The sequence below is a fragment of the Corvus moneduloides genome, chromosome 1, assembly GCF_009650955.1.
Source record: "Corvus moneduloides isolate bCorMon1 chromosome 1, bCorMon1.pri, whole genome shotgun sequence".
Lineage (NCBI taxonomy): Eukaryota > Metazoa > Chordata > Aves > Passeriformes > Corvidae > Corvus > Corvus moneduloides.
In genome coordinates this window covers 118,639,248-118,659,708 of record NC_045476.1, presented here as the reverse complement: position 1 = coordinate 118,659,708, position 20,461 = coordinate 118,639,248, and the positions used below count along the sequence as shown (strand labels likewise).

At 40.8% G+C, this 20,461-nt stretch overlaps 1 protein-coding gene across 2 annotated transcripts in view; it reads left to right on the top strand.

Moving 5' to 3' along the window:
• Positions 1-20,461, top strand: part of GAREM1 (GRB2 associated regulator of MAPK1 subtype 1) — a 102,318-nt gene that overhangs the window by 19,690 nt on the left and 62,167 nt on the right. The window contains exon 2 of one of the 2 annotated variants that reach the window (XM_032124336.1): positions 3,072-3,212. In XM_032124336.1, coding sequence (XP_031980227.1) covers positions 3,072-3,212 — 141 coding nt within the window. Of the gene's footprint in view, positions 1-3,071; positions 3,213-20,461 lie in introns of those variants that run through there. The other variant, XM_032124352.1, reaches the window with a different exon arrangement.

The following is a 20,461-nucleotide window of genomic DNA, read 5'->3' as shown; positions in this document are numbered from 1 at the left end:
TATGGTTAGGAAAGATCAGGGCTTGGTAAGGACAGGCCCTTTGTTAAGGAGCCACAGGGAATGTCACCTCCCTGTCACACCTGCTTCACCTTGTCTCCTCCAGTCTCCTGTGGCAAAGCACAAAATTCGTTTCCGATGTAATCAGTTGCAGCAAATAATTTGTGTAATGAGAATTGTGGTTTCCAAGGTTCTGTTTAAAGAAATACAGCTCCTTCCAGCTCCAGACTCAATTACATAGTCACTCTTGGACCTGCCTTACTAATCTCTTTTTACACTCACCTGTCCTACCCAGTTTTAGTGGAGCAACCACTTAAACAGATCGCAGCATGTGAGCCATGGCTAGAAACACCTTTTCATAATGGGTGTCTTTATTTTCCTGAGAATATCTTCCTCAGATTCTTCGAGGGTGACCCATACTGTAATTATTTCCCTGCAATCCTGGATGTAGAGTCCAGCCTCCCTTGAGGTTTTCTGGGTATTCCGAAATTATACCTACAGATTGTAAGGCAGAAAAAAAGCATACTGGAAATGCTTTGTAATTTATTCCAAATTTGTTCACCACTGTCAGTGAAACTAGTAAAATACTAGGTCTTCCCTTAAGTATCCTTGGTTTGATTTTGTTGTGGGACAGAATAATTACTTGTTGCCACAGATTATAGGAAGCATGAGTGTAACTCTCAAAACTGAAACATGAGTTTCAAAGAACACCACTTATTATTATTCTTATTGTTATTATTATTATTATTACTGTTATTATTGTTATTATTATTGTGCTCTCCCTCAAAATTGTAAAGCTCTGCAGCAAGCTGAAGGTAATTTTTATACATAGTAGAAGTTGCTCTGTGAGCAGAAAACAGGAGATGCCCGAGAGCTGATAATTTGCTAAAAATTAGCAGATGCATAATTCTTTCAGCAAATATATCTGAATTTCTTTCAAGATATGGATGGGACCAAAGAGTTCTCATGAAGCACCATGCATGGCAATTTTGCCATTCTTCCCGAGGCTTTACAAGATCACTTATCCCAGTGTGCTGTGGGTGGAGGGGTGGTGCTTCCCAGGGATCAGGAACTGGTGTTAAGCAGCTGTCTAGGCCGCCAAGGGATGTGGTCCAAGGAGCACCTGGAAACCAGTTCATGGAAACAGCTTGTTTACCTGGAAGTTACTGTCTGTGCTCTGGAAAAGAAGGAAACCTAGAAGCGTACCTTCATAGGAGCAAGAATAACTGGTACTAAGCATCTTTGTATATACCTTTTGACTTCTTAATTTTTACATTTTTTGTTTCTCCTCTACATTCCCATCATAGCAGTTGACCCATGGTTATAAGTTAAAGACCCAAATGTGCAAAACAGGAACGTTTTTAAGGTTTAACAGGCTATGGAACAGCATTCCCATGGAAGTCCATCTATTGGACTCTGCAGGTTGGGGCAGGTCTCTCCCTTGTTTAGCCAAATACAAGTTTCTGGAGGAAACAAGCAGAATCCTGTGGCCAAAGGGTGTAGGAGCAGATGGTCGTAATGGTCTCTTCTGATTTAAAATCTAACAGTTCTCACACACACCAGTTGCTGTGTTTTAAATCGTGTAGGAGGGTGCTTTCTGATAGAATGGGAGCATGAAATCAGGCAGGAATTGGGTGTGTAGAAGCTGCTGCCTATGATGGAAGAGTGCCTGTTGTGGGCAAAAAAAAAAGCTTACTGGGAAATAGCTGTCCTCTGCAGAGATTGAACAGAGGAAACGTCTGCTGCCCTGGGCTGAGGAAATTCTCATTCTTCCACTGACTTTCAGGAATATCAGGACAGTGAGGAGAAAGTTCAGTTTGTTGGCATAGCTGAAGGGGGTGGGTTTTGTCCAAACTTGATTCCAGGGCTAAACTACTTGTGTTATTTTTGGCTGTAGCTGCAGAGGGCTGATGGGAGAGAAGGAAAATGAAATTTGAAGTTTCGTTATTCTTGGCCCATGTTTAGTGCCTACTGAGTATTCCTGAACATCCAAGTGACTGCTTTAAAGACACCTTGAGAAAGGCTGTTTTTTGGTGTGCTTAATGCAGAAGGGTACTGAGCAGGACTGCAGGTGTGTGAGAGCAGTTCTGTGATGATATGCAGAACAGTTCCCTGCTCTGTGAAATTTTGTTCATATATCATGCTCGAGATGTGTAGCTGGCACATTGAGTGGTCCGTCTTATGTGGCTCTTGCAATTGCTGGAAAACCAAGCAAAGCACTCTAGACCTGATCAGGCACTGCAAACCATAGAGGAGAGGAGGATGCTCTGCAGAAATGCAGAGGAGTTATTAGGGACAGGGGAAGAAAAGAGGGCTGGGTCTTGATCTCTGACTGTGTTTGGGATGGATTTGACAGATACCAGAGTACAGGAGAGTGCCTTAGAAAGGTGGGCTACACATTGTCTGGTAAGGCTTCTGGTTGAGTTTCACTCTGAGAGGGGACTTTGGTGTGTGTGACTTTTTATCTTTTTCATATATATATATATATATATATATATATTTATTCATTTCTCCTCCTTAAGTGATAGGATTAAGTTTATAGACATCTGAATGGCTAATTAAGCAAGAGCTTGCAAAGGGATAGAATGATAAAGATGAAATCTCTGTATCTGAAAGTGTGACATCCAGTTACTACTGTATGGTAGTGTGATGCTGATCTTCTAAAATATGAAAATGTGTTGGGTTTTTTTTTTTTCCTTTATTTAAAGGACCTCTCAAGTATTTATATCGAGTGAGATAGGCAGACAGAAATAGAAATATGAAAAGTCTGTTTATGCAGAAAGCTGAAAAAGGAGCCCCAGAGCCACTGCTCAGTAATCTGGATTGCATCTCTGTGATATTGTATGCATGGCATAATTTGCTTCATGTTTGTTTTCTGGAAGGTAAGATGCTTAAGCTGCAAAAGTGAATACTGTGTAGAGTTGAAATTTACTTAATTGAATTTTTAATTATCAAAACATCTGGAAAAAAATAAACACCAATATGAATAAAATGCATGTTAAGTTTTCCTAATTCTTCATGTAGTAAGTGTGGCTTGTTTTAGTTTTTAAAAAAACCCTACATCTGTTTTGCAGGAGAAACTGTAGAAGGTCTTCGGGAGAGTGATTATCTTCTGATACATTCGTGTCGGCAGTGGACAACAATCACAGCTCACAGTCTGGAGGAGGGTCACTACGTCATAGGGCCAAAGATAGAAATCCCTGTACATTATGCAGGTAAAGCTATTGTTCACCTGAAATACAATGCAAAAATAATGAACTGCCTACCACTTACACTGATCACTGTATTTGAGAGAGTGAAGCTAAGCCTCTCATGCCGTGTCTGTGAGTTAATGTTTTAGAAATGTTACAGAGCAAGAGATACTGACTTGCTCCCAGGGCTGCTAAATAGATGTATTTCATTGAGCAGCACATTGACAGAACACGTAGCTGTGTAGAGGAATTGGTTTCAATTTGAGCATAATGAGTTGCCAGCACTTCTCATGTGTGAATTTGGAGACACAAGTGTGAAAGTTTGAAATTGCCTTGAAATGTTTGGTCAAAGATGGAATAGGTTTTACACTCAAGCTGGAGCGGATTTTCTGATATTTCCATGTTAAACACCATAATAATACTGCAATTTTAAACTAATGCTCCTCAGGAGTGCCTTGTCTTTGTCTGCCTTTTCGGGTGATAGAGTAATACTGTTGTTCCAAGTAGCTGTGATCCAACTAATCCATATTTATTTTACGATTTCAAATTATTTTTACTTTCCTAGGAAATTATTTTTAATACTGTCTCCTGCTGTTTAGTGTTCTTATTCACAAGCTGAACAGAACAATAAAATGTGAGTGGGAAGCGCTTATCTTACAGCAGTAGATAGAAAACTTTTAAAAGCTGGAAAGTGTGAACTGAAAGAGACATGGCTACGAAATAAAGATGTGGGCTTAGTGGTTTAGTCTTCTGTATAACCAGTTATCAATTGAATAATGTACTTGGCTCTGCTACAGTCTCCTTTAAAACACTGTGCACTGAGGGTGTGCTGAGTTGGACAAGACCTGGCTGAATTGTTTCAGTGATGCAGTGATGCACCCTATTTCAGTGATGAAAATTACACCACTTGCCTTCTTATGCCCTGTTTCTCCTTGGAGTTCACTGCTGGAAGGTTAATTTTTCTAAGATATGTTTAAAAGCTTTGGTCTGATGGCATATAGTGTCATAATATATGCAGCTTTAAAACTCCCCGAAGTTAACTTTCTTAGCATAAACAGTTTTTAGTGCTTATGCTTAGTAACAATTTTTTTACACCTCCTGGCTGCATAAGTTCCAGTGGTGTGGACAGATAAACACTTCCTTCAAACTGAATGCCATGTTTTAAAATTCTTACACTGATTCCTGGAAGAAGGAGAACAGAAAATAAAATGGTTATTGGCATGAAAGAAGATCTTAAGGGGTTTACTGGAGGCTTGGTTCTTAATTTTTAAAGTTAAAGATATGCTAAGCAGAGTTTCCTGATTCCTCATGCTTCCATTCATCCATATCTTAAATTTACACAGACACCAGCAAAATTAAAATCTATCCCCTGAGATATAAAAGTGTCAATGTGCTTTTCTTCCTGGCCTGTGTTAATGCAGGAAAAGAGGGTGTGTTTAGTTAGCAAAATACATTTTGCTGTCAAAGAAAGTTGCCTGCCACAAAACCCTCATTAATGAGATGAAAATATCTTAAAGTTCAGAAACTTCCACCTAGTGACGGCACTTACTGAATGCACGATGAGCTCCAGTGTTGCCTAAGGAACGTCACAAACGTGGTCTGGGCTAACTTGCAGAGCCAGAGCATGTCTGATGGGTTTGCCTACATGAAAGGAGAGCTCAATCTATGCATGTGAAGGATTAGTTAGCAAAGCACTGCAGTTTGGCACTTGAGTGCTAACATGAATGCAATTAGAAGTGTCTTCCATGCCCTAACGATTAACTTGTGCTGCTGTGGAGTAGCATACAGAAATCCATGAGCTAACACTGAGTGCTTTCAGTGCTGCCCTGTGCAGTGCCTCACATTCACTGCTCCTGGGATCCAGAACCCCCTCTGGAGAGGCCAGGTTGCCTAAGCCAGCTTGCTGGGCTGTGTGCTGACCTGGATTATAGGACTGACTTTTTGCATGGTTAAACTTTAAACTTCTGTCCGCTAAGATGTACTGGCTACCAGAATAACCCTTAGAGATGGAACATAAGAGTTCATTGAAATTACTTTCTAGGTTTGTTTTGGCTTTAATAGAATAGCTTTTTTTTTTTAATCCCCAGAAGAATTTCAATGTCACAAATTGCAATATTTTTTTGGTTGTAACAGTTGAGCAGGAAGACACACTGAAACTGATTTTGTTTTCCTGAGATTATGGCTTAAGTACCACAAAGTCATCACTTGTATATATAAATATGAGCATAAAATAAATCTTATTTTGCTACTCGCTAAATCAGATTTTGATACACTTATTAAACAATACAACAAATACAAAACAATACAATAAAGCTTTACTAAAGAAGGGAAATGCTGTATTTTGCGTTTAAGTGAAATTATATTAACAGAACCTGAGTTGTGCAGTCTTGCTGATGGTCCTTTCCCTACTATGAAATTGCTACCCTGGTTGTTTCTTTTGGTGATGGCAGACATGGTTAATTTTTGCTATTAAAGATCATATGTGACAGCTGTTAGTGTAACCATTCTCTCTTGAATATTCTCTCTTTAGAGTAAAAGTTAATGTGCATCAAGTTAAATTTTCATGTAATTAAAACCAAGTAACTAATGTGTTTCTGGCTCTTAAAACAATAGGAATCTTCATGTGCATATAGAATGGAGAGCATATCAAAATTAATGTCCTGATAGTGTCCTGTGAAAGAACAGTTTTCACAAGAATCCAAGGTAAACCATCACAGCAGATGGACATTCTTTTGGTGTCCTTTGCTTTCCTCAGATACACAATTCACATTTGATATTTACAGGAAGGTCTTATCAGCTCTCTGTCTGAACTAGTTTTGTTTTGTTCCTGGTACTCTGATATCCTTAATACCTGGATTTCTCCTCTAAAAGCAAGTGTGTATTACTGATACCCTCCAGCTGATGTTAAATATTACTGTTACATTTTGCTTAGGCAGCACGGTAACCTTTACCTTGATAAATGTCTCCCCTGGTAGCCTCTGGAAAACGCTGGTTTATGATCTGAATTTGGAAGATACACAGGGAACGTTGGTACCTTGCAGAATTACACTTTGCCGTGCTGCTGCTTGCCAAGGAGGATACTTTCATTCCTCTGCGGAAGATGTGTCCCAGGGATATGCTGGTGACCACATCTCAGATGTATTCTGTGATAACTGAAAGACACTCTCTCAGAGTTTTAATACTGCAACCTTCAGCTGTTGTCTGACTCTTCTTGCATTACCTTCTAGGACTCTACAGCTCAAAACTATCTAAAGCTTTTTGAGGATGCATCAGCTCAAGCCGCAGAGGCGTTCTGCTCTGACTGTAAATGGTTCTGTCTGTTGCAAATGCCTGTGCTACGTGGCCACAGTTGTTTATGTGTGCAGATTATTGATGTGAAAGTGGATGATCAAGTTGGATGTGGTTGCTTAAAACCTGCTGTACAGGAAAAGTGGCACAGAAGGCTGTGGAGTGTGTGCATACCCCCACCTACACAGTGCATTCTTTTCTTTCAAAGGCCATGCTAGTGTTGGTGAGTGCATGCAATGAAAGAAAAAAGTACTTTGGGATGGGTTGGCAGCATTTAGGTAATTTTGCCCCAAATATGCACTCCCACGTTTAATCAAATCATTACAGGACTTTTAATGTTGGGGGTTTTTAGGGCCTTATCACTGTTGTTGGAACTGATGGTTCATTTTCTTAACTGTCTGTTTGGTTTTTTCCATTCTGAGAGGAAAACTGTTCCTCTGAGATTACATTAAAAAAACCCCAAACATACAAATGTAAAAATCCTTCTCTTTTTTTGTAATTGTCTACTCAGTTTTGCCCAGAGTTAGGAAGGAATCCCTCTTTTGTCTCTGCTGCCACCTGTGCGCACATAGGAGGCAACTAATAACAAAAATACTTCTATAAAGATATTAGAAAGTAACACCCTATTCCAGGGCGTGCCACACCGTAACACATCCGGGCTGTTGAAAATATTCCTGTGAACTCACACCTCCCTTCCACAGAGTGCAGGTGTGGAACTGCTAATACAGAGTAATCACTGATGCCCTGGTCTGCTTGCTTACCTAAGTGTGCTGATAGCTTTCTTAATGCCTTTTAAATGAGGAAATATAAAACCTTGTCATGTGAACCTTCCCCAGGTGGGGTGTTGGATGGAATGAGTCAGAAGGCCCTTCTCTGCTGTTGGAACTGGTGTACAACAAACACCTTACTGAAACCTGTTCCTACTGGTTTGATTTGTTAATCACGGAGTGGTGCCTGATGGGCCTGTTCCTCCCCGTGCCCTGCTAGCATGGAGGAAGACGCTCTCTGCAGGTCTTCTCAGGAGCGAACTTGCCTTGGCAGCAGGACAGCTCCCTGACATTTGGCAACATGCAGTTGCAGAAGTTTCTCTCTCAGGTCCATGGCTGCCTCCAAGGCACAGTTTGGCCATCCCTGTAGGCCTATTGCTATCCACTCTGGAATAGCCATCCCCTGGACACTGAGGGAGGAGAGCATGGTGTGAATTAGGCATCTCCCAGTTGTCTTGAGATGATGACAGCAACAGCAGCTGCTGTTTCTCATTAGCCACCCTGAACCTGATGCATCCAAGGTCTGGAAGAGCTCCGATTTTTCCTTCGGTAATGCTGAGCACTCTTAGATGTTTCTAGTGTGTTGGGTCTTCTGTAAGTTTGCTGTAGAGCTCTCTTCCTGGCCCTGGGGAGAAGAAAAAACATTAGAGTGGCACACATCCTTTGCTTGTCAGCATTATGGTATCTGCTGCCAGCTTGTGTTACTTCGGGGACAAAGTGGGAGCCTGCTTAAGTTCAATTCAGACTCTCCACTCCCTCAGATGCAATTTAATGCTGTCTGCTGATCAGGGAAGGTGGTGCTGGACAAAGAGCGTTTTGTCCAAAGCTTTGCATCCTTGAGAAGAGCGAGTGGTGCCAGGGAAAGCTATGCCTGCTCTTCTGAGTGAGTTGAGCAGCACAGCTCTGATGGGGTAATTTTAAGTTCAAAGAGGTGTGTGAGATCTAAGGCAGGGAGGGACACACTGCTCTGGAGTAGAGAACTTAGGTGAGTCCTTTCCAGCCAACAGGCACACCACTCCCTGATACAAAATGTTTTGTACTCTGATTTGTGTTTTGCTTTGAACTTACCCTGGCACCGAGCTATCACATAGTTCTCCTGAGGCTTTCGTGCTCTACAGCTGAGTATCACTTCCTAGAGAGCAGAGCCCGAATGCTGTGCGCTTGAGAGAGGCAGGCTGCCATGTGTATGTGGGCTTGTAAATGATTAATGAATGGATATCCTCAGAAGAAAAACCTACACACACATTTAACCCACCCAGTACCCAAGTTTCGTTTTGTTTTTTTCTTTCTTTTCTTGAAAAGGATTGTGCATCTGAAAAGAAACTGGAGGTTTGAAAACTTTTCTTCACAAGTTCTTCTAATAAGAGAAAGCATTGCCACCAGCATATAGCCTTCATGCTTTTAAAAGAGAAATATGACTTCTGTAGTTCTGAATACTTGACTGTGGGAAGTTTCTTGAGCACTGCAACCTTTCTTTCCCCATAAACATGTAGAATAAAGTGTATTTGGTATTCATTTAAAATTGTAAAGTACTGCCTGAATATTGCAGAGAGAGAGGGCATTCACTTTATTGAACAGTTTGTGCCTCCTCAACTCTGAAATCAGTAATGTCTGTAACACTTGTAATTGCCCATATAGCATCATTACATGCTTTTCTGGAAATGTTTATGCTTTAAAATATATTTATTGACTTGATTTTAGTTTGTTGCTACCTCATTTTCCCCACAAAGACTTAGTGTTTTTTATTCTAGGAAATCACAGCTTTGTAGTCTGGAAATTCTTCATATTCCTGATTTCTCAAACCTGTCGCCTTGAAAAACTGGATGAACTCTTATATACAAGCAAATATCCATATTCCTCTTTTTTTTTCCTCGAAGAGCTACCTTCAACAAGTTGTCAGACCTTCCCATGGTCCTGTCTGTTTGTTACTTCACTTTCTGTACCCATTTGAATTTTGGCAAACATGTCTCCATTGATCTACAGTGCAGTATCAAAATGCAGTCAATGAGATTGCTGGCAAAAATTGCTTATTTCTTTTGCATCTCTGGGTGCACTTGTTCTTCCTGTTCTTTCATCTCTCCCTATTAGCCAGCCTGGTGAAGTAGCAGCTTTTTACCTTATTTTAATGAAATATTCCCCGTTTATCAGATAACGTGTTGGAGAATCTCATCTACTTTGCATTTTGTTTTATAACTGCTAAGGAAAGTATACATATGTCTTCCCTTTTCTTACCCCCCCTCCCCCCTTCTTGTAGAGTTGTGTGCTGACAGCTTCCCAAAATGGAAGCTATGGATCAGCAATACCTTTTCAGTGTGGAGAGATGATTCGAATTTAGCGTCGAGTGAAACGACGCTGTGCAATTCTTCATCAGGTTGCACTGATGAAGAATTCACTTCATCAAGAATCTTTCATTTGAATTCATCTCTCTGGACTCAGCCAGACTTTTTTGCAGTGTCTAGTTTCCCTGAAGTTACCATTCTCATGAGTTAAAATCAGCAGACTGTGAAACTTTCTTTCTTTGCACATATACAACCTTATGTCTATGGGAGATTTCTGGTATCCCCTACAGAACTTGTAGAATTTGCTTGATGTTCCGTTTGGTGGGTGGTTATATCAAAGTTTGGATCCAGCTTTCTAAAGATACCATGTTCAACACTCCTTTAGTTCAAATTTACCTTTCAGATATTTCAGATGGGCCAGACTGGAAAACTGGAACTGCGGTAAGAGTCTGCAGCCCTCAAAGACTGTTGCTCTTTGATGTAATGAGAAAAGTAGGATCAGTTCACAGGGTAGTAATATTCCAAGTAATGGAGGAAAAGTCTGACTGTGTTCCAGAAGTTCATGGAAAGAAAATACTTGCATTTTCTGTCTTGCTTTCTAACCTGGAGAATTGGTCAGACACCAATTCTGCTATAAAATATGCTTGGTTTCATGGGATTTGCTTGGTACCTTAAAGGGTACCTTAAAACCTTGTGATGACAGTGATATTTTTCAATCCTATTACAGTGAGCTACTAAGTGGGAAGAGCTGTATCCTTTTAGATACAGCTGTCTTGCTCTCCTCTACCTTGACTTCAGCACAAGTATAATCTTATGCTTGTTTTAAAAAGAAAACCCCTAAGATTTGCTTCAGCATTGAATTTGTTTTATTTGTGAGAAAGGAAGTAGGAAGAGAGAGGGAAAACTTGCAGCTTTTACAACTGATGGCTCGGAGTATCACATGTTCCTCTCAGACTTCCACAGCTCTTGGCTGTTACTCAAAGTCTGCAAACTTGAAAGCTGCTGAAATTCAGCTGTGACCTTACAAGCATTCACTGTAAGGTGGTGGCTGGTTTTTTTGTTTCATTTTGTTTGCTTGTTTCAGATGTCCATGGGCAGCAAAAAAGCCTATTGGAGTTGCATCAATTAGGAAAAAGTTCTAGAGGCTCATACAAAAGAAATTAACTGGGGAGGATGACTTTTTGAAAGATTGCAATTGAGGGAAGGGTGGAATAGCAGCCAGGAAACTGGTTCCCAGAAGACTGGGAGATGGCCTGAATCACACGGGATTTGCTTGGCATTGCTTGAATTACTTTGCCTTAGCTCTTGCCTGGTACAGTGGAGTGCTGGGCTCATTTGCATGCTGCTGGAAAGACTTAAGTGCTTGGGAGGGGGTCTTAAAAGCTGCCTAACTTAACCACTGGGAAGCTGAGAGAAAAAGGCTGATCCCCACTGGGAATCTGAGGTGTATTCAGGGCTGCACTCAAGGCTCCAGTCTGATCCCTCATTTCTAATGATTTGAAGCTACCCGAAGCACTAGCTACAAGGAAATTGAAAATGTGGCTCCTGAGTTCCCAAGAGACAGCTGTTCTCCTTTTTCATGAGGTCTAACTTCAGAATTCAAAAGGGAGGAGTTGTATGAGCACTACAGCCTACCCAGCTGGTGAGCTGCTGCCAGCAAGGCTGGGGCAGAGAAACAGTGCCTGTTTCTAGGCACTGAGCAAGGCATGAATAAAGTGAGAAGCTGCTTCACCCCTTGCCTACCATGACAGGCCCACAGAAAACCATACAGTTAAAAGCCTTTAAGGACCGTTAAGAACCTCGAAGTGGGTCTCTTAACCTGTGGTCTGTAATTGCAATCTGGAACTTCACACCAGTTTTCCTAAAGTAGGAATTTCACAATTTTAATATCACCCATCTGGCCTTGAACTTATCCCTTGATGGGAGAAAAGAATAAAGAGAAGGGAGTTGTAAAGGCTATGTTTAATCAGTTAAAAAATATGCTTTCCCTTCTGTGCAAACTTGGGGGAAGAATTTTTATTAAATTCTGAAAAATGGTATATTTTGAGTTGATGGTTCATATGGGTGATGATGCCTTTTATTAATCTCTTATGTAACACTGCATGAATTTTCATACAGAGTACCAGGTGCAGAAGAGAGCAAGCACATGTGACTGCTAGGAATGAAGCAGTCACCAGTGCAACTATCCCATGACTTACCTGGATCATTGTTCATGCTAGTAGCAGGTGAAGACTCTTGCAAAGAAGTACAGTCCTTAATGCTTGGGGAATTTGGTTATGGGCTACCGCACACTTCTTTTCATTTGGTGGATTCTTCTGCTTTTGGCTTCACTTCGTTTCAAGTTCATCCCCACTTTTTCCTTTAGAGACATTATGACTTGTTAGATGAACTAAATCTGCATGGGAATTTGTGAGGGAAGAAATTGCCATGAGCTTTCTATAATTAGTCTATCAAATCTCTTTCAGACAGACTGTCCCTTTTCCTTCTGGGGGCTGGAGGGGAACTGTTACAACTGAGCCAACATGGCAAACAAGCAAGGCAAAAATTATTGATGTCTTTTCCTTCTGTAAATACAGAACCCAGCTGGCAGGAATGTAGAGCAGGAGTTTTGATAGGTCATGTGTGTTTAGGGAGGGAGCTGCAGAGAAATCTGTCTCACAGGATGGCGTCATCCTGTGAATTTTTGGATGCCTAAACAGATGATTTTTTTTTTTCCCCCTTTTTTTTTCTGCTGGAGGCAGTATTTGCTGCTCAAAACAACTGATAGGAAGTGTGGTAGGAATTCTTCGGTCAGCATCCTCCCTATGGAAACCGGCACACTTCATGTCTGGGAACGAGAGCTGGTCACGTCAGTGCTGCCAATTAAAGCAACTGACATCACTGATGTCCTAAGCTTTGACTGAACTACTGTACCAATTGGTGCCAATAGGAAAATAAAACCGTGCTATTTAAGTCATGTATAGCTGTTTATATGGAGAATGTAATTTGTGTGTTTAATTTAGCCTGTGATCCAAGTCAGTGATTCTGCTGTGTCAGGGAAAGGCACTTCTGTGAGCTTTGAAAGTTAAAGAAGTGGAAAAACTGGCTCTTTCCTCTGTCATGGGCTGTTGTGCAGAGCTTTTCTGTTCTCAGTTGGCAGAGATGAACTGGTTTCAGTGGTGGTGGGGAAGCTATTAACACTAATAGCAAAGGTGACCATTATTACCTGGATAGGAGGAACAAGGGTATTTAACTTCTTGCTCTGAAGGACCTGTGCAACAGAGAGAAACTGAAAGCCTGTACTTACTTTCTCGCAGCTTTATGTACAGACATGAAGCTCTGTATTCCATTCATTCCCTCTACTGCAGGTGAGACTCAACTCTTCTGGTGAACCCAAGTGTTCAGTTTGACCCCAAAAGCAGGTGGAGCAGGGGCAAAGAAGGAAATCATTGTACGCTGTAAGAGGGCTTTCATAAATGTCCTCAAACTAAGAACGCCAGGCTGCTGAGCCACCTGTCACAAAATCTACAGCACTGACAGATGCTACTGTCATCTTGGATGGTTGATAGCCTATGTAGAGTAAGAAAGACCTTTTAAATCAATGTGTTAAGAAGGTTATATTTTTCAGGGGAGGCACCTTCACATCATGCTCTTTAAATATTTGTCACTGGTTCAACCTTTCCGGTTCATCTCACATGAGTCCTGTATTGCAGTGGACTGGGCGTAGCCAGCCAAGGCTGGCTGGCTGCATTTGAGTGGCTGAAATAATTCAAGCTGGCTGCATCTATTCATTGTTGCCTTGTTTCATGGCACTCACCTGATTCTTCTTTTGCTGTGTGTGGACCAGCATGTAAATGGTCCCATTTTTATTATGATGGCTGCACACGTGCTCAAAAAGGAAGAGGGATGTGTGAGTAGGATGCAAGATCACACCTGAAGATCTTCATCAAAATGATGGGAAGTGCATTTGTTGTGTGCTGCCAGAATAATTGTTTGTGTATTTTAATTTTTTTAACAATTAGTAACCTTTTGAGCATAGGCAAGTGTGAGCTATGTGTCTGTGGAGGAGAAAGCTTTCTCCAATCAGTACTTCTGCTGAACACTGTCTCTGATAAAATGCCACATGGGCCTCTGCATTTCCAGACTCAAAAAGCAAAGTCTGTGTAGACCAAGTGGGATCACTGTGAAGCTTGATGGGGAAAGTGAAACAGGGGTGAGATGGATGGGCAGGGTAACTTGAATAATCCAGTTCTTTAGCTACTATGTCTCTGCTAAATTAATTACTAGGATTCAAAGTATGTAGGAGAATTTGCTACACAAATGGCACTGCCAAAAATAGAAGAAAAACAAAGTAGTACTGCATTAGATTCATGGATCATAGCTGAGAGATCTGTACAAGTGTGACTTAGAAACCCAGAACCAACTGCTGGGAAGGATGTGTCCCTCAGAGTCAGTGTAGGAGAGGAGCTACAGCATATCCTGGGGTGTGGGATGAGAAATACCCTGAGTAGGAATGAAGTTGCTGTATGATATTAAATCAGCTTTAGGCTTCACTAGACACTGTGGGATGCTGGATGGGGGAAATGGTCAGTACCTGTAACTGTTCACGATATCAGATTTTTTTCTATGCAGTGCTGTTGAACCTTACAAGAGGAGAGTTGCTATAGAAACATAACACGTGAATTTAGACAAACATTCTAGATAAAATCAACAGAAAACCTGAATTTGAGTTCAGACTGGTAGTGTCTTAAAACAGTATGTAAATAGAAGAGAGACTGACATTTATAATAAGATCTAGTATGCATATGTTCCTCTCTGAAAAACTACTTTATCTGAGTCTAAGAAAAGGCTGAGATGGACTCGAAATCCTAAGGGTTGGGTTGGTTGATTGATTTCCCTTTTTTTCAGTTTGATTGCTGCTGACTGACCACTGTCCCACTTCAGGAAGTCTGTGGGTTACCTGTGTTTGTCTCTTGGTGTGTCAGTACACACACTGTTAGACACACAAAGGTGTCAAAGGATCCGATGGATCTAGTGGATCCAAAGGTCTCCAAGAGCTGCTCTAGGTAGCTGGCTGCGAGCAGATGTGCTTGTGCTGCCTTCCTAAGCTGGGAGCAAAGTGCACAGACTTCTTAATGGCAGACAGGCTTGGCTGATCTTGTCATCTTATGTTCCTGTAGTCATCCTGGTGGCTGAGGGAGTGTTAGGGCAGTAGCAGGGAGGAAGAGGAGTGAGGGGGAAGTGCTGGTGGAGGGGGGGAAGTAGGGGACAATAGCAGCAGCAGCATGGGTGGCGGTGGATGGCAGGAGGAGGAAGAGATGTAGGGACAAGGGCTCCCCACTGGGAGGTCAGGAAACACCAGCCTGGCAAGGATGAGGTGTTCTGCCAACCCTGCTGTGGAATCAGGGCTCCCCTGTCAAACTGGTAACTTGCTCTGAGCCCCGAGTGGCTCTCAATACTCTGCTTATGAAAATTTCTGGTGCCATTTTAACAAAAAGTTGCTTTGCTAATCTGCATTTCTGGTTAAAATTCTAATGACTAGAATTAGTCTGTTTAGAAGAAAGAGACATATGGCAAGCAAATGGCCCTTTTTAATGAGCCTCCCACTCAGCAGTTGGCTGCTCATCCAGTTTGTGTGTGGCACAGTCTTAGAGCAGTATCTTCTTGCCAGATTAAAAAAAAAAATTAAAATCCTACAACCTTTTGGTGAGTTTCCTCTCAGGAAGTGGGGTGGGAAACATTATAATGTATTAGAGAAAGACAAAACATCACTGTAGCTTCTGCAACAATTTTTACCAAAATGGTAAGAAAATATTCCAGAACCTAGTTTAGAAAACTGGAAAGCACACAGTTCTTTACCTCTTAGTGGTGGATGGGTACCATATATACTTTTTTAGAGCATGTGAAATTTTCAATGATAAATAAAATAAAGTAACATAATGTCTGACTTCTGAAAGTCACAGTAGTCTGAAAGGCTGTAGTAAATTAATGCAGCTGGTCTATATAATCCTGTTAAAATACTTTCAATAAATACTTGTTGGAAAATACTGTATTTGGTAGCCAGTAGTGGGTCTGGAGGATTGATGGGACCATTGTTTCTAAACTGTGGGTACCACCAGTATGGGAGCATAAAATTTATGATGATCAGTCTCTGGTGTCAGTAATGGCTGTGTGACTGATCTAAGAGAAATCCATTGCCAAGGTGTAGCTGTGCAAGGATTCATGGAAGTAAAAACTTACGTACTTATCATTCAGCCTTATGACTTCAGATGAACTTGTGGTAAGGTCAGGCTGTCCTTCACCTCTTAACCTTGCCTGCTGAATTCTGTGCTATGGCAATGACTTAATATTGGCTCTGACGTTAGTGTTTGTTCTCATGTTGGAATTAGTTTGTGTGTAGCAAAGGGAGAATACCTCATGCTCTGTCACCTTGCTGCTAACCCCTTCTGAAGTTCTGCCTCGCCTGATGTGCAAGTAGCGCTGCTTTTCCTTCCTGCTCTCATTTCCAACACTTTTCCTGTCCACTCAGTGATTGAAAGTGCGAAGTGCTTTGCCACCCAACCTCTGTGTGCATTTGAGGCTACCCAACCCTCAGCTGAAGAGAGAGGGCTGCTTGAGCAGTCCTTTATTTTGAGCACTGCCACTACATAGTGGGTTTGTTGGATCCTCTGTAAGAAAGAGGTTGGTTAAGTACTTCTACAAGAAAAAAAGAGAGATGCATGTCAGACCTGTTTCAGTAGGACTGCCTGAAAAAAAAATGGGAGGCACTGGAGTTCCCTGGGGTGGTAGCAGTAGCAGTAGTGTGCACCTAACTCTTCACCTGCTGCTATTTACTTTGCCTTTAGTTGCCATGGCTAAAATCCTTGTGGCTCTTTCAGAAGAGAAAAGGAAGCTATTAGCAGCAATGACTGTACTCCTCTGGCTCTTTTGATAATGTATGAACTAGTAATTGCAACTTAAAATAACTTCTCCCAGTCCATCCCTTGGCTGCACAGTTGTTATCTAAGCAGCCTGGAAACAGAGCTGCTGCTGGCCTCAGGCACTGCCAGGTCTGGTGTCCGACAGACAGGTTCGAAATCTGGGGCCAAGCTTTTCAGCTGGCCAACATAGTCTGGGTGGTGGAGAGTTTTTGTAGATTGTTAATCTTCGGTCTTGCAGGCTTTCTTCCAACTGTGTGTGTCTAACAGAGACTCTTGGGAAGTTCTCCCTCCCCAGGCCTTGTCTGGGCATGAGCCAGCTGAGTGCAAATGTACAAACCTTTTCTATGTCACATTGCTGGTGACCAATTATAGCAGCACAATATGGAGGGGGGGAGAGCGGAGGCATTTGACCCTCTGTATTTGCCAAGTCATATTATCATAGCCAGGTGTGAATAATAGCCATTCTCTCTCTCTCTCTTTCTCTCTCTCTCTCTCTCCATATATATATACACCCCCCAATATCTGATCTCACTTTGATTTGATTTCCAATGTATCTGTATACCCAAAGGCAGATTACTCCCAGCTACTTCTTTGTGTGTGAGCAGTAAAAATCATTCTGTGTGAGTGGGTTGAACTTTTTTGGGGGGAAATGTAAATATATTTTAAGGAAGGTATGATCTGATAGGCAAATAACTAAAAAAGCAATGTAGCAAAACTGCCTACCTAATTTTACCAATGGGGCTGAGTTAAACTGTATTATTTGCTGTTGGGATGCTCATGGGCAATTTTTTTTGTTTTTAATCTAGGTATTCCATTGTAAAGTGTGAAGGGTGTGTACACTCTTATAGCATGGTGAATTAAATAGGATCATTGAGGAGCTGGCAGGTCCTGCTGACTGCAGTAAGTAGTTGACAGTTTTGTATCTGGGAAGGAACTCATAAGGTATCTAGCTTATTTCCATTGTCTTAAATTCATCTGAAAAGGGGTAAAGAAAATTTAATGCAACCCAAAAACAGGCTTCTGCACTTTCCTTCTCTGGTTCTCCAAAAACAGCCAGAAGAATTTTTTCATGTGCCATCTTCAACAAAACTATAGTACTTCAATATATTTCAGTATTTCATTTAGCTTCAGGTGTCTAATGTTACAAATTTCAAGAGCACAGAATAAAGTTGACTAATGCATTTGAGGGAGATGGTGAAAGAAGTATGGGATGCTGTGAAATTCCTCTATGACAGGTTGCCTCAATTTGTATACATCTGAATGGGTGTGCAAGGAAGCTGGTGTTTCCATTAGAAAGTTTCTGCAAAAGAAGTTTGTAGTCCATACTTTCCATTTTGAAAAAGCTCTTAAGGGAGTGGGGAAGGAAAGTTGAGTCCTAGAATTAGAAACTTAGTAAGTGTTTAAGGCCTATGAAAATTAAATTTCTCTTCCCCAAGTTTTGAAAACCAAGCCACTATTTGAATGCTTCTGAGAGGATTGCTCTGTCCAAATCAATAGCAGGGTTATCTGCTGCCTTAATACAATACTCTTTTCAGGGTAAGAACATTTTCAGCTTCAAAAGCGTGTTGTGCTCATAAGCTGCTCTGATGGATAGGAGTTGTACTGCGTGTAAACAGAGCCGCTCACTTTGAAGGGCCTATGTCCTAGGAACCATATGTGTGATTTATGTGCATATTTCTAGTGTTTGCATTGTGTGTGGTGATGGTGGGTATTGACTGTTTTCCATAGTTGCTGGTCCAGTCACAGTGATCCTTAGATGCATTTATAAAATAAAGTGGAGGAGAAAATAAGCATTACTGCCTGGGGCCTCCCCTTGAGCACCAGTAAGCCCTGCTCTTCCCAATCTGAATCAAAAGTTTCAGCTGTTGCCTTTTGAAAGGCAGCACTTGAGTAATACTTGATCTTGTTCGTAATTTAGTTGGATCAGTTTAAAACATATCTCTTTGTAAAGGCTTAGTTGTTTATAAAGCTGAAAACCTTGTTTGGATAGCTATTTGGAAAACTAAAATGGGGGACCTGGTTGGTGAGCATTTGCCCAAGGCTTCAGTATCATTGACTTCAAAAGAAATCAACAATAGAAACAATTTGAGCTGGTTTTGGCAGATCGGGCTTTTTGTTTCTTGCTTTCCTCAGTTGGAGGGATGATCTTGGGAATAGAGACTGAATATTTTGACTAGTATTGTTATAAATATTAGTCTCCCTTGCAGTAATTCTCTGTACTGAACAAATAAACAAAGCTGTTTTAAAAGTTTGTTCTTACATGTGAGGAACCATTAAAATTAATACAGATAGCCTCTTACCTATGTCCTCAGACAGTTTCTCCGAAATAGATTTAAAAATAAGTTTGTGTGTTGTCTTTTTACATTTAGGCTCTGCTTGTGGTACACAGCCACAACTCCATGTTGTTGCATGCTAAAACATGTTGTATCATGTCTTCTTAGGCCAGATGAGTTTCACAAGTTAATTATGCTTAAAATTAACAAATGCTATAACTCTGAAATTTGTCTTGAGTGATTGGTTTTGTTATTCCAAGGCTCAGTAACCCTTATTCTTCACCAAGTATTGTCTCTGTTTGAAATGCTCATCAGTTGTTTCCCTTGGTAATTCCTCGCTGGAGGAAAAAGTTCTTCTTCCTCTGCTGTAAGAAGAAAGTGGCTATGGGACATGGGTAATGTCAGAACTTTTGGGTAACGTTTGGAGAAGCGAAAAAGCAAATAGCATCAGGGAAAGATTAGGTGAAACTCTTCACTGGCCTCTCAGGAAAACTTTTGCAGAAGTATGTAGCATTTCCTTAGTTGAGCCATTGATTTAATTTTTTACTTTTTTTTTTTTTTTTTTCAAGAGAGTGTTAAAAGTCCCAGTAATTTCAGTGGGAGCAGAGCTGGATTACTAATAAGGGCTCTTGAAAAGAGCCTCCTTCTGAGTACTTGGAAATACTTGTATTCTCTCTCTGGTATTCTACTCATACTACTATGGTTCAAAAAGTGAGAAATAGAAGGAAGCAATGTGGGTGGCTTTTGGTTATTTGAACACAGTGCCCTGGATCTAGGGGTTCAATTCAGTGAGAGGAGGTAGAGGCCACAGATGGCAAGGTTTCCAAATCTTGCTCAGAGAAAACTAAGGTTCAAAAACCTTTTGTCTTAAACACTGAAGCTTGATCCAGTGGCTATAAAAGAACATCCATCTATATATACAGAAATAAATTATAGCACTATCAGTTAAATGCCCAGGGATGAATGGAGATAATGAAGATAGGAGTGTACATATATTTGTTTATCTGATTTCATGTCAAATGTAGTTAATATGTAATGGCAGCAATAACAAAAATGTGATTCCACATTAAATTTAGTTTGGTTGTAATAGCAGCAACAAAAAAATGTGTCCTTAAAAACTCGGAGCATGTAAGTAAAATTACTAATTTTAAATGCACTGAATTAGTCATTCCCAACCACACACAGCAATGGATTTATGTGTGTTGCATTTTGGGAGCACCTTTTAGGTTCCTTACTCTTGGTTGCTGTGGCTCAGAAACATCGAGAAGTGAAGAACAGTATAAATGTGTTTTCCACTGAAAAGAGCAGGTGCAAGATCATGTACAAAGTTCTTGTATTATTTAGTAAGAGCACCTCTTCTTGAAGAGTTGGACTGCAAACTCTCTGAACCATATCCAATCAAACATTTGGGAACAGATGCCTTCAACTGTTGTTTCCCCTCTCTTTCCTTCCATTGGATAAAATTGCAGACATTAAAACTAGCTGGTAGAGGTTAATACTGTATGATAACCTTTTAGTTCAAAAAAGCACAAGAACAAAAAAAAACCAAAACCCAAACAAAAAAAAACCCCAAACAAAACAAAAAAAAACCCAAAAAAAACCCACATCCAAACTGTAGTAGTCAAATCTCTTTGTTTTTGTGGCCATGTACATTGGTAGGATTTTTCATCATGAATGGCACGTATACCATGCAGAAGTTAGTAACACAGTAAATGTAAAACCCCACAGTACTGTTTCCATGGATGTTTTTCAGTCTGGTGGTAGATG